We start from the raw sequence: 22,897 nt of genomic DNA on the forward strand, positions 1-22,897 counted from the left end.
TTTGCATGCTAAAACAGTAGTAACATACCAATGCTTCTTTAAGTCTACATATATGAAAATTAAAATACAGACAGTCCCATTGTAAGTGGAGAAGTTGCCCATGGCAACCAATCAGCTTTGAAGTGACATTTATCAAGTGCATTCTATAAATTGATAGAAAGCAGCTGATTGACATGGGCAACTTCTCCACTGGCTCAATTCGCTAGTCTTTTCACTGCTTCATACATCTCCCCCAGGGTTATTAAGATAAAATCAGGAAAATATCATGTATTCATGGCAGTTGTATTCATGCTTGATGCAGCTCCATTCTTCATCTATCCATTATATGGAGAATATTGATTATACTGATTGGAGCTATTCAAATACAGCAGAATCTAATTTGTCAGCAATTGTTAAAATGCTCCATTTAAACCTTTTGCTGTCAGATGCCCATTGTCACAGCGTGCTGGAGCACAGCCCCCTCTTGCTGGATCCGGCAGCTCTGGGTCTTCCGGGGCAGCTGTGTGAGTGTGGCAGGCAGGCGTCAGTCTCCTACTGGCAGACACGTGCCTACTGAGACACGCTCTCCGCTCCGTTTAGACATTTTTGGAAAAGCATGAAAAGTTACATCACATTTGGCACTAGGTTCAAATTTCCTCCATATTTAAGGAAGTTTCTGGGCACTATCCAGTGCCAGAGTATTAGGCTCCTTACCTGTAATCCAGCGTCTGGTTGTTAAAACTCCGAGTGATTATCTTTGTTCAGATCTTATTCAGTCTGCTATATTCTCCTCACCTGCTACTTTGGTACTGCTCCTAGTGACTTCCCTATCCTTGGCTAATCTCCTAACCTGATTGTGCACATTCCGTGATAACTGCATTGATTGTCAGGCTCTGACCCATTTCTGTAGATTACGTTCCAGTACACCTCATGCTGACCAGTCTCACTGCCTGTCCTCTATTCCTTCATATCCACCAGTCCGTACATTTTGAACCCATTCAGAGGGCTGCGACCTGTGTATCTGGTCCAGCAAAGCCCAAACCCGGTGAAGCTCACTGATATTTCTTTACTACTCACCACTGTTTTGGGTCTACGCCAACTCCAAGTGTATGGTCAGCATCCACACTTTCTGTCTGAGAGTTGTGATACCATTGATTATTGGCACCTAGAGTGACTGAGAACAGTGTTAATATTTTGCCATGGATTAGTATGGGCTACATTACTGTGAGTTACGCACAATGTGGCTAAGGGCAGCTGCAAAATCCTTATTTAATACCTTATGCTAATGTGAGTATCTATTAAATGTTAATTTGGGGGTTTGTTTGTATGTAAGCGCAAACCAGTGCTGCCCATCAACCGTTATCATCATTGTCTTCTCTTGCACCATCTCCATGCTAGGTGCAAGAGATATGTCAGAAACAGGCTGCCCTTCCCCATACATACGACCCACACAGAGCTTTTGATGCACACCCAATACACTTCCATGACACTCCCACAAGTCAGGATGGTTAGTAGCTTTCACATTGTCACCGTCCAATTCCCAGCCTGAAACTTCTTATTTCATGGAAAGACAGATGTGTCTGATTTCCATTGGACTAGGATGGACGTACATAAAAAGGGATCCGGTCTGAAGATCGACAGTGTCTAGGTCGACAATGTTTAGGTCGACCACTATAGGTCGACAGTCACTAGGTCGACATGGATGGAAGGTCGACAGGGTTTCTAGGTCGACATGTGCTAGGTCGACAGGTCTAAAGGTGGACATGAGTTTTTCACATTTTTTTTCTTTTTTTGAATTTTTTCATACTTAACGATCCACGTGGACTACGATTGGAACGGTAAAGTGTGCCGAGCGAATCGGTAGCGGAGCGAAGGCACCATGCCCGAAGCATGGCGAGCGAAGCGGTGCACTAATTTGGGATCCCGGTCACTCTACGAAGAAAACGACACACAAAAAAATAATAATAATCCTCATGTCGACCTTTAGACCTGTCGACCTAGCACATGTCGACCTAGAAACCCTGTCGACCTTCCATCCATGTCGACCTAGTGACTGTCGACCTATAGTGGTCGACCTAAACATTGTCGACCTAGACACTGTCGATTTCATGAACCACACCCCATAAAAATGTGTAAATTCGAATCTGCCCATTTGTTGTATGCAATAACTTGTCATTAAGAGCGATCTGTGAATCAGAATCATACTTACACCATCAATTTGCATACTTCCCCAAACCTCTTGGACTGGTAATAATTTTCCTGCTAAAAGTTGTTTCTTAAGCTGGGTACACACTATACGGTATATTGGATGATGTATAAACCATCGTATAGTGTGTACCCTCAAATCCGCATTGTCCCATTGGACATTATTAGAAAACTAGTGCTTGGACGTGGTATTGGTCTTGTGGAGTACATGCTGTGGCTGTAATGAGGATTTGTTGGCTGAGGTGTCTCAAACCTTGCTGATTTTTAAAATTCCAAAACCTGCAGAAAACAATTTACATTTAAAACAAAAACAAAAAATATGGTTTGTGATGTAATCAACCTCTCCACAAATGAGATGATATGGCCCTCCTTTATATTCATACAGTAATAGATATCATTCAATTCCCCATTCCACCTGAGATAGCTAATACATACTGTACAAAGGGGAAGAAAAATTTCTCAAATAACGAAATACTGTTTATTCATAAATATTAAAAACATCACATATCCACCATAAAAAAAATACTGAGCAGCTTACTAGATTTAGGGGGGTATAAGTTTCCACACTTCCAAAGTCCAGTAACCTCCCAGGAATAAGTTCCAGAACAAACTGCTGGTTGTCTGGATTAAAGTTCCCCCAGATGTCTCCCTGGTTGCAGTTCGCATTTATCTCTACCTTAACTTTACACCTTATATATAATACTCAATTTAGCCAGCAGCGATCAGTAGGTGGGGATGCCAAACCCATGTTCAAATTGAAATGTGGATAGGGCAGCTCCAAAGAATTTGATGTAAGAGATCCTCCCCTCCCAGTCTGATCTCTTACATCCTTGGAAGTGTCTTGTTAAGTTGTGATATTTTTCCTGAAGAACTAATGATAAAATTCATAATATTAGTAAAAAAAAATTGTAAATTTACAAAGATCAAAACTTGCTGTTTGTAGTTTTATTGTTGCTTTGTTAACGCTGTAAACCTTGGAATGCCCTTTTATTTCTACTACATGAAAGACAGAGTTTAGTTAATCTATAAGAGGTTAAATTTAAATTGGGGACTTAAATATTTAGTAATTTCATGGCTCATTTGACCATTATAATTACACATTTGCATAGTAAATCCTTACTTTGTTTCAAATATATTGCTGCTTATTTTGGATGCACAAGTAATTATAACTGTGGCCCTCAAATGTGCTTTTAAGGAAGTATTTTAGAGGCAGTAATTATTGTTGTCAAAAAGCTCTTTTACTAAAGTATTTTCTAATTAACCAATTTCATTGTGCAGAACAGATATGAATAGATTTCCATTGTTTTCTTTCAGCAATGATTTCAGCAAGCTTGTGGCAGAAGAATATCTGAAATTCTTTGATTTCACTGGGATGACGCTGGATCAATCACTCAGGTACGGGAAATAATTCACACTGGTTCTTGTACAGCATGGGTTGTCAGGTTGCTAGAAATCAGATTTAACACCCATAGTCCCATTTTGAATGACAAATTCATTTTCTTTCATCTAAAAGTTAGTTTAGTGAAATGAAAGGAAATGTTTTATTACATATAACAGAAAGTTAGGTAAAATTATGCTGAAGTGGATGGATCCTGTCTAGAATCTATTACCTTAAATAAGTATGTGCAGGCAATGTGTGTGTTCCTTGTGTGTCAGTCAGATTCAGCTGCATATTGTTCTTCCTTTATGGAAATGGATTTCAAGCCATCAATACACAGTTAATGAGTTTATGCGGATTCAGTATGATACCCCGGCTGTCAGGATGATGGCAGTCAGGAGACAGAGATTCCGACAGCCAGAATACCATGGGCGAGCGTAGTGTCTTCCCTTGCGGGCTTGTTGCGCTCGCAACGCTTCGGGCCCGGTGGCATAGGGTTATATTCCCCATCGGGTGGTGCCGTGGACCACCACCCGAGTGGGGATTCCCTGGTGTCGGTCGGGATTCCGGCCACCGGTATTTCAATGAGTGTCGGAATTCTGGTGTTGGTATACCGACCGCCGGAATCCCGGCAGACAGCAACTTGATTGCCTTACGTTTATGCCTACCTTAAGAGTCTTGGTAACCGCCCCTATTATTATGGGATATTTATAGAGCTGTCAGTGGGCATGCTAAATAATGCAAGTACCAGAGAAAAATGCAGAACCAAACTTCCAAGGTCCTTCCTCTAATGTTGCTCACCTCATTGTGGTAAGAAAGTCACATGCTTCCTCTTCAGGGCTTTGCTGTTTAAGGGGGGTATCCAATTAGCTAATCTTTCGGATGATAAAAACGGGCTATTATCGCGATTTTAGCCCAGTGGTAATTTTCGTGCGATACAATTATAGCCTGTTTTTATTTCCCGAAAAATGTCCCATTTTTTGGCCAATAACAAATGGGATCCGGAATAAATTCCTGGAACCATGTGTTATAGCAGCTCTGAGGGCTGGTTATTGAAGATTATGTTTCCACGCATAATCCCCAATAAATGCTGCGTACTGGGGCTAATTAGATAGCTCCCGGTGAATCCAGTAGTCGCGTCAAATTGCCGCTGCTAATTGGTTACCGCCCTAAGTGTCTCACTGAAGAAGTTTCCAAAAAGTAGTTGCAGTACTGCTGGTAACAGATTGGTGTCATAGTATTTGAATTGGCATGTGATTTTATGGGGTAAAAATTATTCCTTAAAAAACAAAATAGAATAATATTTTCTTTTTTGGTGTGAGCATCATTTAACAGTGTAGCCGTCTGTCAATAAATTTGCAATTGACTGTTTAAAAAGGCAGTCAATAAATAGTTTGTCCATCCAGAAATAAATAATGTTATGGATACAAAGTATTAATGCAATACTTGCCCTCTTATACACAACATATTTTTCTCCTCATCACTGATGAAACTTTTATGAAATACACTGTATTTTCATGACAGAAAATGTGGATAACTTAGTACAGTAAGGACCAGTGGCAGATCCATTGCAGTCGTGCCCGTGCCCCGCTGTCATTTGTGGCACTATTTTTTTCTTTTTATCGGAGAGCAGCAGCAGCAGCTGTTCTGCTGCAATCTCCATCTGAACGAGCCGACCCGGCAGGCACTAGGGCGAAAGTCCCAGGGGTCTCGGCGGCTGCCTGCTGCCACCATACTGCTAGATGCAGTGGGGTGCTGCTGTTTGCGCGGACGCCTTTGTTGTCCCAGGGAAGGTGAGTGAGGCAGTGAGGTGTATGTTTTGTTTGTGGGTATGTTTGTGTGTTATATCATACATGATGATGCCAGACTTTTCTTTTGTATAAAAAAAATTACAACTTTTTTTTTTTTTTTTAAGTGTGCCCCTTTACCTCCCCACTTATATGTGTGTCATAAGGGCCCACATCACACTAACTCATATGTCATCCTCTCCCTGTCACCCACTGCCAGTTTCCCTGTCACCCTCTCCCTGTCACCCACTACCAGTTTTCCTGTCACCTACTGCCAGTCACTCTCCCTGTCACCTACTGCCAGTCACTCTCCCTGTCACCCACTGCCACTTTACCTGTCGCCCACTGTCAGTCACCCTCTCCCTGTCACCCACTGCCAGTCACTCTCCCTGTCACCCACTGCCAGTCACTCTCCCTGTCACCCACTGACTGCAGTTACAGCTGAATCAGTGAAGATGCAGAGACAGAGATAAATGTCCTGAGTATCACATTGCTGTATATCTCTTGTCTCCAGTAGCTGCATTATATGATTTTACCAATTACAGCACTCCAACATGCCAGAAATAACTGTATCACTAAACTTAACTTTCTATAAATTTAGAAATACTAATACTCCGTGTTAAGGAGTGTACTATTACTCTGTAGTTTAGCACTGATAAGTTATATGTAATATTGAAGCAAATATATGAATGGTAATTTAATAACTGTTATTATTACGATATATAATTGCATATGTTCTACACTACTGTAACTGTATGCTTACTCACCTCCAACACCCTGCCACACATGCAATTCCTACATATGTAACTATGAAAGATCTTAAAATACAGTATTATTTATATCATCTGCTGTTATGCCAAACTGCTTACGGTCAAATCTGTATAACCATTACAGTGTGCAGCCCCTAAATACAGCACCTCTGTCTTACCATAACAGTATGCAGCATTAATCTATTCAGATGTATACATTAAGCTCATTCTTGTATCAAATCACAGCCATATTGTATTCCCTTGCTGTTGTAGACATTAATCATGCAGACACATGTAAGGAACCTCCATTTTGTAATGCACTGCAGGTAATACACCAGTTTATATGCTTTAATCTGCTCCATTATGGATAAGATAAATACAATTCAAAAATTAATGATTCATTGTAAATATCATCGCTCCACACAGCCTTACTACAATTCATCAAGCACTTTATAACAACTCCAAGGCACACAAATGATAGTAAATTCTAACTACTAAAACATAAAAGTTAAACGCCATACTGCTGCAAGACCTAAACGCCATACTGCTGCAAGACCCAGTTCATAATACATGCTAACTGCTAAATTCTAAAATCCATGTCATTTCACTCCAATAAAGCATGTAGTCATAAAGGCACTTATCACTGACCTCCATTAACACTGTTCAATATACTTAGCTATTTATGTATGCATCTATACCCCATTATCGCAATAGGCAAACTACTACTGATGGCAAATTGGGGATCCATTATATATTTTGTACAGAGATTATTTCTCGATTAGTAACTTCAGCACCAGTGTCCCGTTTTCACTGATTGGGGTGTACATTTGTGTTCCTACAAAAATGTGTTTACTATGAGAACGCTTTGTATTTTATGCATAATTCCTTTTAATGGAGATTGAATGGCAGTGTGCTGATTCTATGAGCCTATTTGTAATGGGTGTGGGTGAAATAACCAAGCACAGTAATTGGAAGGGTATCCATATACTTTTTGCCATGCAGCTGCAGTATTCCAGTGTACTCCCACAGTATGCAAGAACCAGTGGCCACATATGCCAGCCTGTCTATGACCAGTACACTACCACCTTTAGCTCCACTTATCACACCAGAAGATGGCACAGGTAGAACGGCACTGGTGACAGTATTAGGATATTCTTACTGTTTGTTATCCCTGATTAGAACACCAGGATGAACAGTGATTTTACCAAAAGCATCTGTCCAGCCCTGTTTTAAACACATATGTGAAGTTTATAAAGAACAGCATGAAAGTTAGTTTCCGTAGATAACAATAGCAATTGTGCCACCTGTTGAGTGTATGGAGTACTACACACCAAGAATGTATGTGCAGTTAGTGCAAATGCCATGGTTTTAAGAAGCTGAATACACAGTATATGCTTCAACATTTTGATACATTTAAAAGTTGAGACTATGAAGTTAATGACATAATGTGGCTATTTACAAATTAAGGCCTTCCTCCTTATATTGGCAGTGTGGTAATGACAGGGCTGGTGGCTCATACTGGAATTATCCTTATATTGGCAGTGTGGTGATGACAGGGCTGGTGACTCATACTGGAATTATCCTTATATTGGCAGTGTGGTGATGACAGGTCTGGTGACTCATACTGGAATTATCCTTATATTGGCAGTGTGGTAATGACAGGGCTGGTGGCTCATACTGGAATTATCCTTATATTGGCAGTGTGGTGATGACAGGTCTGGTGACTCATACTGGAATTATCCTTATATTGGCAGTGTGGTAATGACAGGGCTGGTGGCTCATACTGGAATTATCCTTATATTGGCAGTGTGGTGATGACAGGTCTGGTGGCTCTTACTGGAATTATCCTTATATCGGCAGTGTGGTGATGACAGGTCTGGTGGCTCTTACTGGAATTATCCTTATATTGGCAGTGTGGTAATGACAGGGCTGGTGGCTCATACTGGAATTATCCTTACATTGGCAGTGTGGTGATGACAGGTCTGGTGACTCATACTGGAATTATCCTTATATTGGCAGTGTGGTGATGACAGGTCTGGTGGCTCTTACTGGAATTATCCTTATATTGGCAGTGTGGTGATGACAGGGCTGGTGGCTCATACTGGAATTTATCCTTATATCGGCAGTGTGGTGATGACAGGGCTGGTGGCTCATACTGGAATTATCCTTATATTGGCAGTGCGGTAATGACAGGGCTGGTGGCTCATACTGGAATTATCCTTATATTGGCAGTGCGGTGATGACAGGGCTGGTGGCTCATGCTGGAATTATCCTTATATTGGCAGTGTGGTAATGACAGGGCTGGTGGCTCATACTGGAATTATCCTTATATTGGCAGTGTGGTGATGACCGGGCTGGTGGCTCATACTGGAATTATGACTAGCATGACAGCATGGTGAAAAAAATAATATTTATGGATAGAATAGGAAATTGAAACAATTTTTCCAGGGGCACAAATAAATAAAAAAGGGAGACTAATTAAATATTATTCTGTTAAATATAAACATTAAAATGTGTATATATTAATCTGTGCTCTTTTGTTTGTGCAGGAGTTTCTTTAAAGCCTTTTCACTCATTGGGGAGACTCAGGAAAGGGAGAGAGTATTAATTCACTTCTCCAACAGATATTTTCTAAGTAATCCAAATACCATGTGCTCTCCAGGTACGCTCTAACTTTACCTTTCATGTGATTGCTTATACTGTCGGCATACTCTCTTTCTTATGTTACTTGATAGCCCTATTTTTTCTCTTATTCGCTGGTATTGGTATCTAGATGGATCATTCCTTGGCTGTACATCAAGGGCCTACTTATGTCTGTGCCATTTAATTTCTCAAGGGATATCTAGCACTTTACCAAGAATAAAATTAACATATGTAGGGATCATCGATCCTTTTGCTACATGGTAAAATCTATTGATTTGAGTGCATTGGAAAATGGTTCACAGAGTCTGTATACAGAAAACAAGGTCCATTTGCCAATATTCATGTGAGAATTTTGAAATAAAATATTAAATTTAAGTAAATTGTGCCTACCTGTCATCCTTAGGTTCAATTATGTGGTGGTGTACAGTTGTGCTTCTGATTGACCACATGTTTTGTGATCGGCAGCCACTAGCACTGGTTTTGCCTATTACATTGTCCATAAATAATTTGATTTGTTCCTGGATTGCCAACCCGAGGCATTCCTGCAACAGCTTTGTGGCACCCCAGGGTGCCTTAGCACACATTTTGGGAACCACTGTTATAGGGATTTTCTTATCTGTTGGTTCCATGTGAGTTCCACTCACTGATTTATTCATCCATCCATCCATCCATCCACATGAGCAGTTACTTATTCTCCGTATTTAAGCTTTGTGGTCCCCTTCCCATTTGTGTAGATACATTAGATGTGTTGATTATCCTTCCATATAGGGACTATGTATTCTGCATTCCATGAGTGAGTCCTTCTGTGTCCCCAGCCCATGTAAATGAGTCGTAGAGCAGTATCCTATTTGCCGCAGTAAATTACAGCATCTAATTACCTCACCCTGGGCTATTCAGTTAGCCCAGTTGCCGGCACTTACTTGGGATTTCATTTTCCAAATTCGCAATAAAAAGCCCTTTTCTGCTGCGGGGTACACTGGGCTCCACAAAGAATTACATCGGGGTGTAGAGTAGGATCTTGATCGGAGGCACCAACAGGCTCAAAGCTTTTGACTGTTCCCAAGATGCACAGCGCCGCCTCCTCTATAACCCCGCCTCCATGCCAGTGAGCTTAGTTTGTAAGTTGGTGCCTTGCAGTATGCAGGCACTTAACAGGAGGCTGCCCTAAGCAGCCTTTTTTCAGAGCTTCGTTTTTCAGACTGAAAACAGAAAAATGTAAAGAAGACTTCCAGGGCTGCTGCAGGCACAGTCTACTAGACTTTCCTGCTTGCAGCTCCATCACCCCCAGCGGCGCTGTATACTCCCACGCCGCGGTTGCCGGGTCACTGCAGCGGAGGCGCCGGCTTCTTCCATCCTAACGTGAGTCACACACACACCGCCGTCTCGCAGGGCCGCAGACAAGGGGGAGGTAAGGGGCTTCTGTGCCGCACTTTACTGTGATCCAGCGCGGCCGTAGGGGGTGGGCCGCGCGTGCTGGCGTGGACACGGATTACTGGGCTGATGTTCCACTAGCCACCAGGGTTTATATTATGGGCACAGGTCAAGGGGGATGTTGTACCAAGTTCCCCCGGCTTTATCTTTACTGCCCGCACACCCGGTGGGGATGCCAGCAGGGGGAGCAGGTCGGACTTGAGGCCCCTCCCCCCAGCCCCAGGGCGCCATTTCAGCAATGTTCCCGCCTTGGAGCTGCTTCCCTCTCCCTCATTCCCGATCAGCAGCCATTATAAACAGAGTCTTGCTGTTTCCTGGGATTGCTGGGGCAAATCCTCCTCTGTGGAACCACCTGACTGCCAGTGCTGTGCTTCCTACAGGACACTTGAGTATTCTACCTGTCACTGGGACTGTGTTAGTTAAGAAAGAGTGCATACTTTCAGGGTTGTGTGGTACAAACGCCCTGTGATATACATCCAGTGCTTACTGTGTTTGTTATATCTATAGTTATCACATATAGCCATACTGAGTATTACTTTGTATTGCTAGACCAGTGCAGTTTATGGTACATCATTTCTTCATGGTACGCTTGTGACTATATATGTGTGTGTGCATGTAGCTGCTGCGTTGTTGCCTTATTGCAGGGTATTTCACTCAGCATGCTATTCCTATAATGCTATACCTGAGGGGGCCAAGTGTTTCAGGTATTTCTCTGCAAATAATATAGGATTGTTTCACAAGATATACTAATGGGGTATTTTTACTTGTGATTTATAGTCACCATATATTCTATATCTATTGAACTCCCGGTCTGTGCCTTCTTCGGCTCATTCTCTGAGAGCTTTCGTTGGGTATAGTGCTGCTAGATTTTGTACCGGGTTGCCCATTACTGTGCACATAGTTATGTCTGCTAAATGTGGCAACTACGTTGGGGTCTCTCCCACACTGCGTGGTTGTGAGGCCGCGGACGTACTGGAGGATAATTTAGCAGCTGAGAGATCAGGTACTGGGGGTTCCTTACCCCCCAGTGGGTCGGTAGCGCTTGGGGCATCACAAGACCCACCTTGGGCTACATTCTCCACATTGTTAAACACGCTTGTGACTAAATTGACGCCCCCTGTGGGACCACCTGTGCCACTACCACAGTTTATGGTCCCCGCTGTGAACCCGCCATGGGCGGATCAACTTTCCACTCAGTTACAGCATTTGAACCAATCCATGTCAAAATCTAAGGGTCACTCTCGCCCACATAAGACTAGGTCGTCTTCTAGAAGGGTGATTACCTCCTCCCAACCCACGGTTCTGACCGACACGTCTTCTGAGGAGGACGGTGCATATACTGACCCCGCTGGCACTGACGCTGATGTTTCAGATGGGGAAGGGAAGTCATCCGTGGATGTCTCGGATTTGATTGAGGCGATACGGCTCATTCTTCAAGTGTCTGACGATTCTGAGCCTGAAACCGTCTCTAAGAAACAGGATAGGTTTAAGCGTAAGAACGTGGTTAAACAAGTTTTACCCTGTTCTAAACACCTGATTGACATACGTCAGGAATCTTGGGAAAATCCGGGAACTAAATATACACCGAATAAGAGACTGTTGGCTCGCTATCTTCTCTCTGCGGAAGTGTGTAAAAATTGGGAAACTCCTCTGCCTGTAGATTCTCATGTGGCTCGTATGGTTGTTTCCTCTGCTCTGTCAATAACTACTGTCACCTCTCTGAAGGAACCGATGGATCGTCATGTGAAGGGCTGTTTAAAAGCAGTTTATACCCTTTCAGGGGGCTGTGCAAAGGCCAACTATTGCAGCGACTTGGGCTGCTGAAGCTGTTGAGGCGTGGGCTCAGGAGCTCGAGGCGGAATTGCCCTCCGATGCATCTGAGCATGCTCGACAATGTCTCTCATATATTGCTACAGCTTCTCTGTACTTAAGGAGGTGGCCTCCGATGCTGGGGTGCTTGCGGCCAAGGCTGCTACTGCATCCGTTTTGACCAGACGTATCCTTTGGTTGAGATCCTGGTCGGTAGATTTGGATTCCAAGAAAACCCTGGAGGTGCTTCCTTTCAAGGGAGATATTCTCTTTGGAGAAGACCTCAATAAGATTGTGGCTGATCTGGCTACGGCTAAAACAGCTTGCCTACCTAGTACGACTCCTTCAACATAGAAGGCTAAAAGTACTTTCCCTCTGCCCTTTCGTACTCCAGGTAAAGCAAAAGATCAGGCGTACCCAAAGCAAACTCGTGCTTCCAGACCTGCCAAGCCCAGACCGAAGCGTGCCTGGGCCGCCCGTCAGCCAGCTTCCAAAACTGACACTGGGGCGGGCCTCCCTCTGGGGGATCCCAGGGTGGGGGGCCGACTTCTAGGTTTTTTTTAAAGTTAGGGTTTTTATTGAGAATGATCAGTAATCAAAACACTGTTGTACAAATACAGATACAAATAAAGATGTTGAACATGCAGAGATAAGATTTGTCCGCTTATCAACATAGAATGACAACATAAAAAAAAAAAAAAAAATTTTTTTACGAACAATATTAGATTGAAATAATAAGATTTTACTCACTGGTAAATCTATTTCTCGTAGTCCGTAGTGGATGCTGGGAACTTCGTAAGGACCATGGGGAATAGCGGCTCCGCAGGAGACTGGGCACAACTAAAGAAAGCTTTAGGACTACCTGGTGTGCACTGGCTCCTCCCTCTATGACCTTCCTCCAGACCTCAGTTAGGATACTGTGCCCGGAAGAGCTGACACAATAAGGAAAGGATTTGGAATCCCGGGTAAGACTCATACCAGCCACACCAATCACACCGTATAACTCGTGATACTATACCCAGTTAACAGTATGAAATATAACTGAGCCTCTCAACAGATGGCTCAACAATAACCCTTTAGTTAACCAATAACTATATACAAGTATTGCAGACAATCCGCACTTGGGACGGGCGCCCAGCATCCACTACGGACTACGAGAAATAGATTTACCGGTGAGTAAAATCTTATTTTCTCTAACATCCTAAGTGGATGCTGGGAACTCTGTAAGGACCATGGGGATTATTCCAAAGCTCCCAAACGGGCGGGAGAGTGCGGATGACTCTGCAGCACCGAATGAGCGAACTCTAGGTCCTCCTCAGCCAGGGTATCAAACTTGTAGAATTTAGCAAATGTGTTTGACTCCGACCAAGTAGCTGCTCGGCAAAATTGTAAAGCCGAGACCCCTCGGGCAGCCGCCCAAGAAGAGCCCACCTTCCTCGTGGAATGGGCTTTTACAGATTTAGGATGCGGCAGTCCAGCCGCAGAATGTGCAAGTTGAATCGTGCTACAGATCCAGCGAGCAATAGTCTGCTTTGAAGCAGGCGCACCCAACTTGTTGGGTGCATGCAGGATAAATAGCGAGTCAGTCTTTCTGACTCCAGCTGTCCTGGAAACATAGATTTTTAGGGCCCGGACTACGTCCAGCAACTTGGAATCCTCCAAGTCACGAGTAGCCGCAGGCACCACAATAGGCTGGTTCAAATGAAAAGCTGAAACCACCTTTGGGAGAAATTGGGGACGAGTCCTCAATTCCGCCCTATCCATATGGAAAATCAGATAAGGGCTTTTACATGATAAAGCCGCCAATTCTGACACACACCTGGCCGAAGCCAAGGCCAACAGCATGACCACTTTCCACGTGAGATATTTTAAATCCACGGTTTTAAGTGGTTCAAACCAATGTGACTTTAGGAAATTCAACACCACGTTGAGATCCCAAGGTGCCACTGGGGGCACAAAAGGGGGCTGAATATGCAGCACTCCCTTAACAAATGTCTGAACTTCAGGCAGTGAAGCCAGTTCTTTCTGGAAGAAAATCGATAGAGCCGAAATCTGGACCTTAATGGAACCCAATTTTAGGCCCATAGTCACCCCTGACTAGGAAGTGCAGAAAACGGCCCAGCTGAAATTCCTCCGTTGGGGCCTTCCTGGCCTCACACCACGCAACATATTTTCGCCATATGCGGTGATAATGGTTTGCGGTTACTTCTTTCCTAGCTTTAATCAGCGTAGGGATGACTTCCTCCGGAATGCCCTTTTTCTTCAGGATCCGGCGTTCAACCGCCATGCCGTCAAACGCAGCCGCGGTAAGTCTTGGAACAGACAGGGCCCCTGCTGCAGCAGGTCCTGTCTGAGCGGCAGAGGCCATGGGTCCTCTGAGATCATTTCTTGAAGTTCTGGGTACCAAGCTCTTCTTGGCCAATCCGGAACAATGAGTATAGTTCTTACTCCTCTTCGTCTTATTATCCTCAGTACCTTTGGTATGAGAGGAAGAGGAGGGAACATATAAACCGACTGGTACACCCACGGTGTCACTAGAGCGTCCACAGCTATTGCCTGAGGGTCTCTCGACCTGGCGCAATATCTTTCTAGCTTTTTGTTGAGGCGGGACGCCATCATGTCCACCTGTGGCCTTTCCCAACGGTTTACAATCAGTTGGAAGACTTCTGGATGAAGTCCCCACTCTCCCGGGTGGAGGTCATGCCTACTGAGGAAGTCTGCTTCCCAGTTTTCCACTCCCGGAATGAACACTGCTGACAGTGCTAACACGTGATTTTCCGCCCATCGGAGAATCCTTGTGGCTTCTGCCATCGCCGTCCTGCTTCTCGTGCCGCCCTGTCGGTTTACATGGGCGACCGCCGTGATGTTGTCTGACTGGATCAGTACCGGCTGGTTTTGAAGCAGGGGTCTTGCCTGACTTAGGGCATTGTAGATGGCCCTTAGTTCCAGAATATTTATGTGTAGGGAAATCTCCTGGCTTGACCATAGCCCTTGGAAGTTTCTTCCCTGTGTGACTGCCCCCCAGCCTCGAAGGCTGGCATCCGTGGTCACCAGGACCCAGTCCTGTATGCCGAATCTGCGGCCCTCTAGAAGATGAGCACTCTGCAGCCACCACAGCAGAGACACCCTGGTCCTTGGAGACAGGGTTATCAGCCGATGCATCTGAAGATGGGATCCGGACCACTTGTCCAACAGATCCCACTGAAAGATTCTTGCATGGAACCTGCCGAATGGAATTGCTTCGTAGGAAGCTACCATTTTTCCCAGGACTCGCGTGCAGTAATGCACCGAGACCTGTTTTGGTTTCAGGAGATCTCTGACTAGAGACGACAACTCCTTGGCTTTCTCCTCCGGGAGAAACACCCTTTTCTGGTCTGTGTCCAGAACCATCCCCAGAAACAGTAGACGTGTCGTAGGAACCAGCTGTGACTTTGGAATATTCAGAATCCAACCGTGCTATTGTAGCACCTCCCGAGATAGTGCTACCCCGACCAACAACTGCTCCCTGGACCTCGCCTTTATAAGGAGATCGTCCAAGTATGGGATAATTAAAACTCCCTTTTTTCGAAGGAGTATCATCATTTCGGCCATTACCTTGGTAAATACCCTCGGTGCCGTGGACAGACCAAACGGCAACGTCTGGAATTGGTAATGACAGTCCTGTACCACAAATCTGAGGTACTCCTGGTGAGGAAGGTAAATGGGGACATGCAGGTAAGCCTCCTTGATGTCCAGTGATACGATGCAATCCCCTTCCTCCAGGTTTGAAATAACCGCCCTGAGCGATTCCATCTGGAACTTGAACCTTTTTATATAGGTGTTCAAGAATTTCAAATTTAAAATGGGTCTCACCGAACCGTCCGGTTTCGGTACCACAAACATTGTGGAATAGTAACCCCTTCCTTGTTGAAGGAGGGGTACCTTGACTATCACCTGCTGCGAATACAGCTTGTGAATTGCCTCCAGCACTGCCTCCCTGTCCGGGGGAGCTGTTGGCAAGGCAGATTTGAGGAAACGGCGAGGGGGAGACGTCTCGAATTCCAGCTTGTACCCCTGAGATACTACTTGTAGAATCCAGGGATCCACCCGTGAGCGAGCCCACTGGTCGCTGAAGTTCTTGAGACGGGCCCCCACCGTACCTGGCTCCGCCTGTGGAGCCCCAGCGTCATGCGGTGGACTTAGAGGAAGCGGGGGAGGGCTTTTGTTCCTGGGAACTGGCTGTATGCTGCAGCTTTTTTCCTCTACCTCTGCCTCTGGGCAGAAAGGACGCGCCTTTAACCCGCTTGCCTTTCTGGGGCCGAAAGGACTGTACCTGATAATACGGTGCTTTCTTTGGCTGTGAGGGAACCTGGGGTAAAAATGCTGACTTCCCAGCTGTCGCTGTGGAAACGAGGTCCGAGAGACCATCCCCAAACAACTCCTCACCCTTGTAAGGCAAAACTTCTATGTGCCTTTTAGAATCTGCATCTATCAATATTTTCTGACAGGGAATCTGACCACGCAGCTGCAGCACTGCACATCCATGCTGAAGCAATAGCTGGTCTCAGTATAATACCTGAGTGTGTATAAACAGACTTCAGGATAGCCTCCTGCTTCCTATCAGCAGGCTCCTTTAGGGCGGCCGTGTCCGGAGACGGTAGTGCCACCTTCTTTGACAGGCGTGTGAGCGCTTTATCTACCCTAGGGGATGTCTCCCAACGTGACCTATCCTCTGGCGGGAATGGGTACGCCATTAGTAACTTTTTAGAAATTACTAGTTTCTTATCGGGGGAAGCCCACGCTTCTTCACACACTTCATTTAATTCATCAGAAGGGGGAAAAACCACTGGTAGTTTTTTCTCCCCAAACATAATACCCTTTTTTGTGGTACCTGGGGTAATATCAGAAATGTGCAACACATTTTTCATTGCCGTAATCATGTAACGTGTGGCTCTATTGGAATGTACACTAGTCTCATCATCGTCGACAGTGGAGTCAGTATCTGTGTCGACATCTGTGTCTGCCATCTGAGGTAGCGGGCGTTTTAGAGCCCCTGATGGCTTTTGAGACGTCTGGGCAGGCACGGGCTGAGAAGCCGGCTGTCCCACATCTGATATGTCGTCAAACCTTTTATGTAAGGAGTTGACACTGTCGCGTAATTCCTTCCACATATCCATCCACTCAGGTGTCGACCCCGCAGGGGGTGACATCACATTTATCGGCACCTGCTCCGCCTCCACATAAGCCTCCTCATCAAACATGTCGACACAGCCGTACCGACACACCGCACACACACAGGGAATGCTCTGACTGAGGACAGGACCCCACAAAGCCCTTTGGGGAGACAGAGAGAGAGTATGCCAGCACACACCAGAGCGCTATATAAAACAGGGATACACACTACACAGTGATTTTACCCCTTATAGCTGCTTATATATCAAAGATTGCGCCTAAAATTTAGTGCCCCCCCCCTCTCTTTTTTACCCTATGTAGTCTGGAACTGCAGGGGAGAGCCTGGGGAGCGATCCTTCCAGCGGAGCTGTGAGGGAAAATGGCGCCAGTGTGCTGAGGGAGATAGCCCCGCCCCTTTTCCGGCGGGCTTCTCCCGCTTTTTTTTATACAGTTATGGCAGGAGATTTTACACACATATAGTCTTAAAGGCTATATTATGTGTTAATTTGCCAAGTAAGGTACTTATATTGCAGCCCAGGGCGCCCCCCCCCCCCCCCCCAGCGCCCTGCACCCATCAGTGACCGGAGTATGTGGTGTGCCTGGGGAGCAATGGCGCACAGCTGCAGTGCTGTGCGCTACCTTAATGAAGACCGAAGTCTTCTGCCGCCGATTTCCAGGAACGTCTTCTGGCTCTGCTAGGGGGACGGCGGCGCGGCTCTGGGACCGGACGACCGAGGCTGGGCCTGTGTTCGATCCCTCTGGAGCTAATGGTGTCCAGTAGCCTAGAAGCCCAAGCTAGCTGCAAGCAGGTAGGTTCGCTTCTCTCCCCTAGGTCCCTCGTAGCAGTGAGTCTGTTGCCAGCAAATCTCACTGAAAATAAAAAACCTAAATATTACTTTCTTTCTAAGAGCTCAGGAGAGCCCCTAGTGTGCATCCAGCTCGACCGGGCACAAAATTCTAACTGATGTCTGGAGGAGGGTCATAGAGGGAGGAGCCAGTGCACACCAGGTAGTCCTAAAGCTTTCTTTAGTTGTGCCCAGTCTCCTGCGGAGCCGCTATTCCCCATGGTCCTTACGGAGTTCCCAGCATCCACTTAGGACGTTAGAGAAATACAGTTCTATGAAAATAGAGGCTATCAAATAAAAGCAATATACAACCTGTGTAAATTGAAACGTGTACATGACCAATCTCTTTTTCATTTTTCATTCATAGTATAGAACCTATACCAAAACTGAGAAAAAACTTGATAGAGGTAAAATAAAAAGAAGAGAGATAAAAGAAAAAGAAAAAGAAAGAGATGGCGTAAAAACACAAAGGGAAAGTTGAGAGAGTTACATATAAGGAATCGGAAGGTTGGCTGTAAGACCAAGCAAATATAACAGAAGAGGAAATAGCAGAGGTATTGGCACAGGTATTAGCAGAGTCCAGGAATTAACAGAGAACGCGCGAGGTACCACGGGGACCAAATGTTGTGGAATTGGGCCACCGTGTTATTCCGCAGGCTAGTGATATATTCCATATTGGCTATATAATTAATCTTATTCATCAGTAATGCCGTGGAGGGTGGTTTGTGATCCTTCCAGCATTTAGCAATCAGGGATTTAGCCGCCATGCAGAATTGCATAACAAGCTTATCATGGATTTTGGGTAGTGACGGTATGGGGGCATGAAGTAAAGCAATTTCAGGAGAGAGGTCTATGTTATGTCCGCAAGTTTGAGCGATGAGCACTCCCACTGTATTCCAGAAGGGGCGAATAAAGGGGCAGGTCCAATAAACGTGGAAAAAGGTGCCCTCCTCTCCACAAAGTCTCCAGCATAAATTCGAAGTCGCAGGGAAAATGGAATGAAGTCTGGAGGGGACTAAATACCATCTGGTATAAACTTTATAACAAGTCTCCTTAAGTGCCACACTAATAGAGGCTTTAGCAGTGCACAATCTAATGTCTTCCCATTGATCATCTTCCAGCGGATGAGTGAGATCTGATTCCCAGGCTAGTTCATGGGGTTTACGGAGAGGAGGATCCGGAGCCAAAATAGAGTTATATATTGTTGAGATGTTCCCCTTTTGCCAATGGACAGTAAACACATATGTTCAAAGGAGGTGGGTGACCTCAAAGGAGTAGTTTTAAGTTGAGATTTAAGAAAACTAAGAATTTGATTATAATGGTAATGGCCCAAGGATGGAATACCGAGGCGTACTTGAAAATCTCCAAAAGAGGTCGGTGCAGAATGGCCTTTAACATGGATAAATCTCGTGACCCCCTGAGATTGCCATGGGGCTGCCATATTTCGTTCACTGCCTGGGGGGAAGGCGGGGTGACCCCAGATAGGTGACAGAGGTGAGGGGTATGAAGAAAGTTTATAAGTGGTGCGGAGTTTGTCCCACAATCTGAGGGTTAATTTAATCGTGGGGACTGAATAGGCCGAGGCTGGTCTGCAGGACTTGGGGAGCCATAGAAGGGAGTCCAGGGGAATACCCTGGAATATCGAGTTCTTGATATCGACCCATTTTCTAATCCCTCGTGGGGAATGCCAGGACACTACGTGGTTAAGTTGACAGGCATTATAGTAAGCCTGAAGATTAGGATATCCCAAACCGCCTGAGGTTGTACTCTTGGTCAATATGGTTCGTCGTAATCGAGATTTACGATCAGCCCAGATGAATTTGTGGCACAGTGTTTACAGGGAGGCCAAAGTCACTCGGGACACCATTGTCAGAACGGTTTGGAACAGATAAAGGATACGGGGAAGGAAATTCATTTTTAGGGCGTTAATCCGTCCAATCCACGAGATATAGAGCCAATCCCATTTATCTAGGTCTTGTGTGAGCATTTTAATTATAGGAACATAATTAGCCTGATAGAGGCTAGTATAGGATTTAGTGATAAATATGCCAAGGTATTTAATAGCCGAGGGCCTCCAGAGGAAAGGGAAAGAAGAGGTCAAAGTCAAGTTAGTGTGAGATGAAACATTAAACGCGAGGGCCTCAGATTTAGAATGATTTATTTTATAACCAGAGAGGGATCCGTACAAAAGTAGTTCTTTCTGTAGGTTAGGAAGAGAAATCAAAGGGTTAGAAAGAGTCACGAGCACGTCATCCGCAAACAGAGATATTTTATATGAGCTCTGTCCCGCAGTGATACCTCCAATATCAATGTTGAGTCTAATACGGGCTACAAGAGGTTCGATACATAAGGCGAAAAGTAGGGGTGAGAGAGGGCAACCCTGACGAGTGCCATTCCTTAAACTGAACCGTGGTGAGCTTAATCCATTGGTCAGGACTGTAGATGAAGGGTTAGAATAGAGGGCCGCTACTGCAGTGATGAAATGACCATGAAGACCGAACGTGGATAATGTAGAAACAAAAAGGGCCACGAGATGCGGTCAAACGCCTTTTCGGCGTCAAGCGCCAGGGCAATCGCTGGTGTCTTTGTTGAGTTGATATGATGAATTAAGTTAACAATACGTCTGGTGTTGTCCGAGGCCTGGTGGCCGGGGATAAATCCCACTTGATCAGGGTCTATTAATGACGACAACACAGTATTCAGGCCAGATGCCAGTACCTTGGCAAAAAGCTTGAGATCGGTATTGATTAAAGAGATGGGTCTATAATTTGAACAATATGAAGGGTCCTTACCGGGTTTCGGGATAACTATAATGCGAGAGGACGTGGAATCAATGTGAAAAGGGGTGCCCTGCAATATTCTATTAAACAAAAAGACCATATGGGGAATGAGCTGTGGGGCGAATGTTTTGTAATACGCCATCGAGTAGCCGTCCGGGCCAGGGGACTTGGAAGGCTTCTGGGTTTTTAGTGCCGCTTCGATTTCTTCAGCAGAAATATCCGCATTGAGAGCAGAGTTAGCTGCAGCATCTAAACGAGGAAGAGCGCACAAATCTAGGTATTGTTGAATCCGGTCGGCATGTGCTGTGGGGTCGGTCGGGGGGTCAAGATTATAGAGCGCTCTATAATAGTCAAAAAAGACACCATTAATTTTCTTAGGGTCATAAGTAGCGCTGCCTGAGGGTTCCCTGATCGTGTGAATGCATTGATTGGCCTTCTTGGCATGTAAGCGATTAGCCAACAAAGTATGAGCCTTATTGCTTTTGTGGTAAAACGATTGATTAGCCCAACGAAGTGAGCGCTCAATATTCTCTGCCAAAAGAGATTCGACTTCTAGGTTTTACCCAGGAATGGTTAAAGACCACTTCGGATACCTGGGTGAGGGAAGTCGTTGCTCGAGATTACGCCATACCCTTCAAGAATCGTCCCCCTCATCGACTTTACCCGACAGATGTGCCTCTGGATCCGGCAAAAGCAAACACGTTGCACTCGGTGGTACATTCCCTCCTGTCCACAGGAGTGGTGGTACAGGTGCCTCTGACTCAGAGGGACACGGGGTTCTATTCACCGCTATTTCTAGTCCCGAAACCGAACGGGTCCTCTCGGCCCATTCTCAATCTGAAGTCCTTGAACAAGCATGTGCGGATCTCCAATTTCCGTATGGAAACGCTGCGCTCTATTGTTCTGGCCATGGAGCCTGGGGACTATATGGTCTCCATGGACATACAGGATGCCTACCTACATATTCCTATTGCGGTATCTCATCAGCAGTACCTGCGGTTTGCGGTGGGCAACCTTCATTACCAATTTCGGGCGATACCCTTTGGTTTGACAACGGCTCCGCGAGTTTTCACCAAAGTAATGGCGGTCATGACGGCTACACTCCGCCGTCAAGGGGTCAGGATACTACCATACAGAGCCGGCCATAGGCATAGGCAAACTAGGCAGTTGCCTAGGGCATTTGATATGCCTAGGGGCATCATCAGCTTCTGCTGATTAAAATGATATGTGGCATGCCTATATTCTGTATGTAGCATTTCATATGCAGATACAGCCAGTATCACACAGTATATAGGCATGCTGCATATCAGTTTAATCAGCAGAAGCTGCTTGTGCATCCTAGCCACATAGCAATGCAAATAAGATGCATTTTCATTAAAAAAGGTGCCCAACGTTAACATTGATGCAAGATTTGTGAGGACACATCTGTATCCAAGCAGAGGCAGAGGTCACAGTGTTAGTGGAAGTGTGAGTACTGTGTGCATGTGAGTGGGTTGGTTGTGCAGTAGTGTTCAGAATATGTGTACGGTGCATTATGTGTGTCATGTAAAAATGCATTAATAATGTGCAACATATGTGTAAAGGGCCACTATGTGTGTCATTATGTGTATAAGGGCATTAATAATGTGCGGCATATGTGTAACAGGGTACTACTGTATGTGTGTCATTATGTGTATAGGGGCACTAATAATGTGCAGCAAATGTGTAGGGGGCACTATGTGTGTCATGTGTATAAGGGCATTAATAATGTGCGGCATATATGTAAGGGACATTATGTGTAAAAGGGCATTAATAAAGGTTGTCATAATGTGTAAGGCACATTATGTTTATAAGGACATTAATGTGTCTCATATGTGTAAGGGGCATTACTGTGTGGAATTGTGTATAAATGCATTACTAATGTGTGGCATTATGTGTATAAGGTGCTCTACTATGTGGCGTTGCATATAGAAAGGGCACTACTGTGTCGTCTAATGTGAATAAAGAACAAAAAGGTGTGGTGTAATGTGAATAAGGAGCAATTCAGTGTGATGTAATGTGAATAAGGGGCTCTACTATGAGGAGTAAAGTTTATAAGGTAAAGTGATACTACTGTGGGATGTAATATGAATTATGGACACTATCGCAAGATAAAATGTGA

At 45.0% G+C, this 22,897-nt stretch overlaps 1 protein-coding gene across 5 annotated transcripts in view; it reads left to right on the top strand.

Moving 5' to 3' along the window:
• The window catches only part of PSD3 (pleckstrin and Sec7 domain containing 3), a 1,004,314-nt gene that overhangs the window by 492,777 nt on the left and 488,640 nt on the right, over positions 1 to 22,897 (top strand). For all 5 annotated transcript variants that reach the window (XM_063919992.1, XM_063919993.1, XM_063919994.1 and 2 more), the window contains 2 exons: positions 3,499 to 3,579; positions 8,648 to 8,760. In XM_063919992.1, coding sequence (XP_063776062.1) covers positions 3,499 to 3,579; positions 8,648 to 8,760 — 194 coding nt within the window. The remainder of the gene's footprint in view (positions 1 to 3,498; positions 3,580 to 8,647; positions 8,761 to 22,897) is intronic.

This window comes from Pseudophryne corroboree, chromosome 1 (genome assembly GCF_028390025.1).
Source record: "Pseudophryne corroboree isolate aPseCor3 chromosome 1, aPseCor3.hap2, whole genome shotgun sequence".
Lineage (NCBI taxonomy): Eukaryota > Metazoa > Chordata > Amphibia > Anura > Myobatrachidae > Pseudophryne > Pseudophryne corroboree.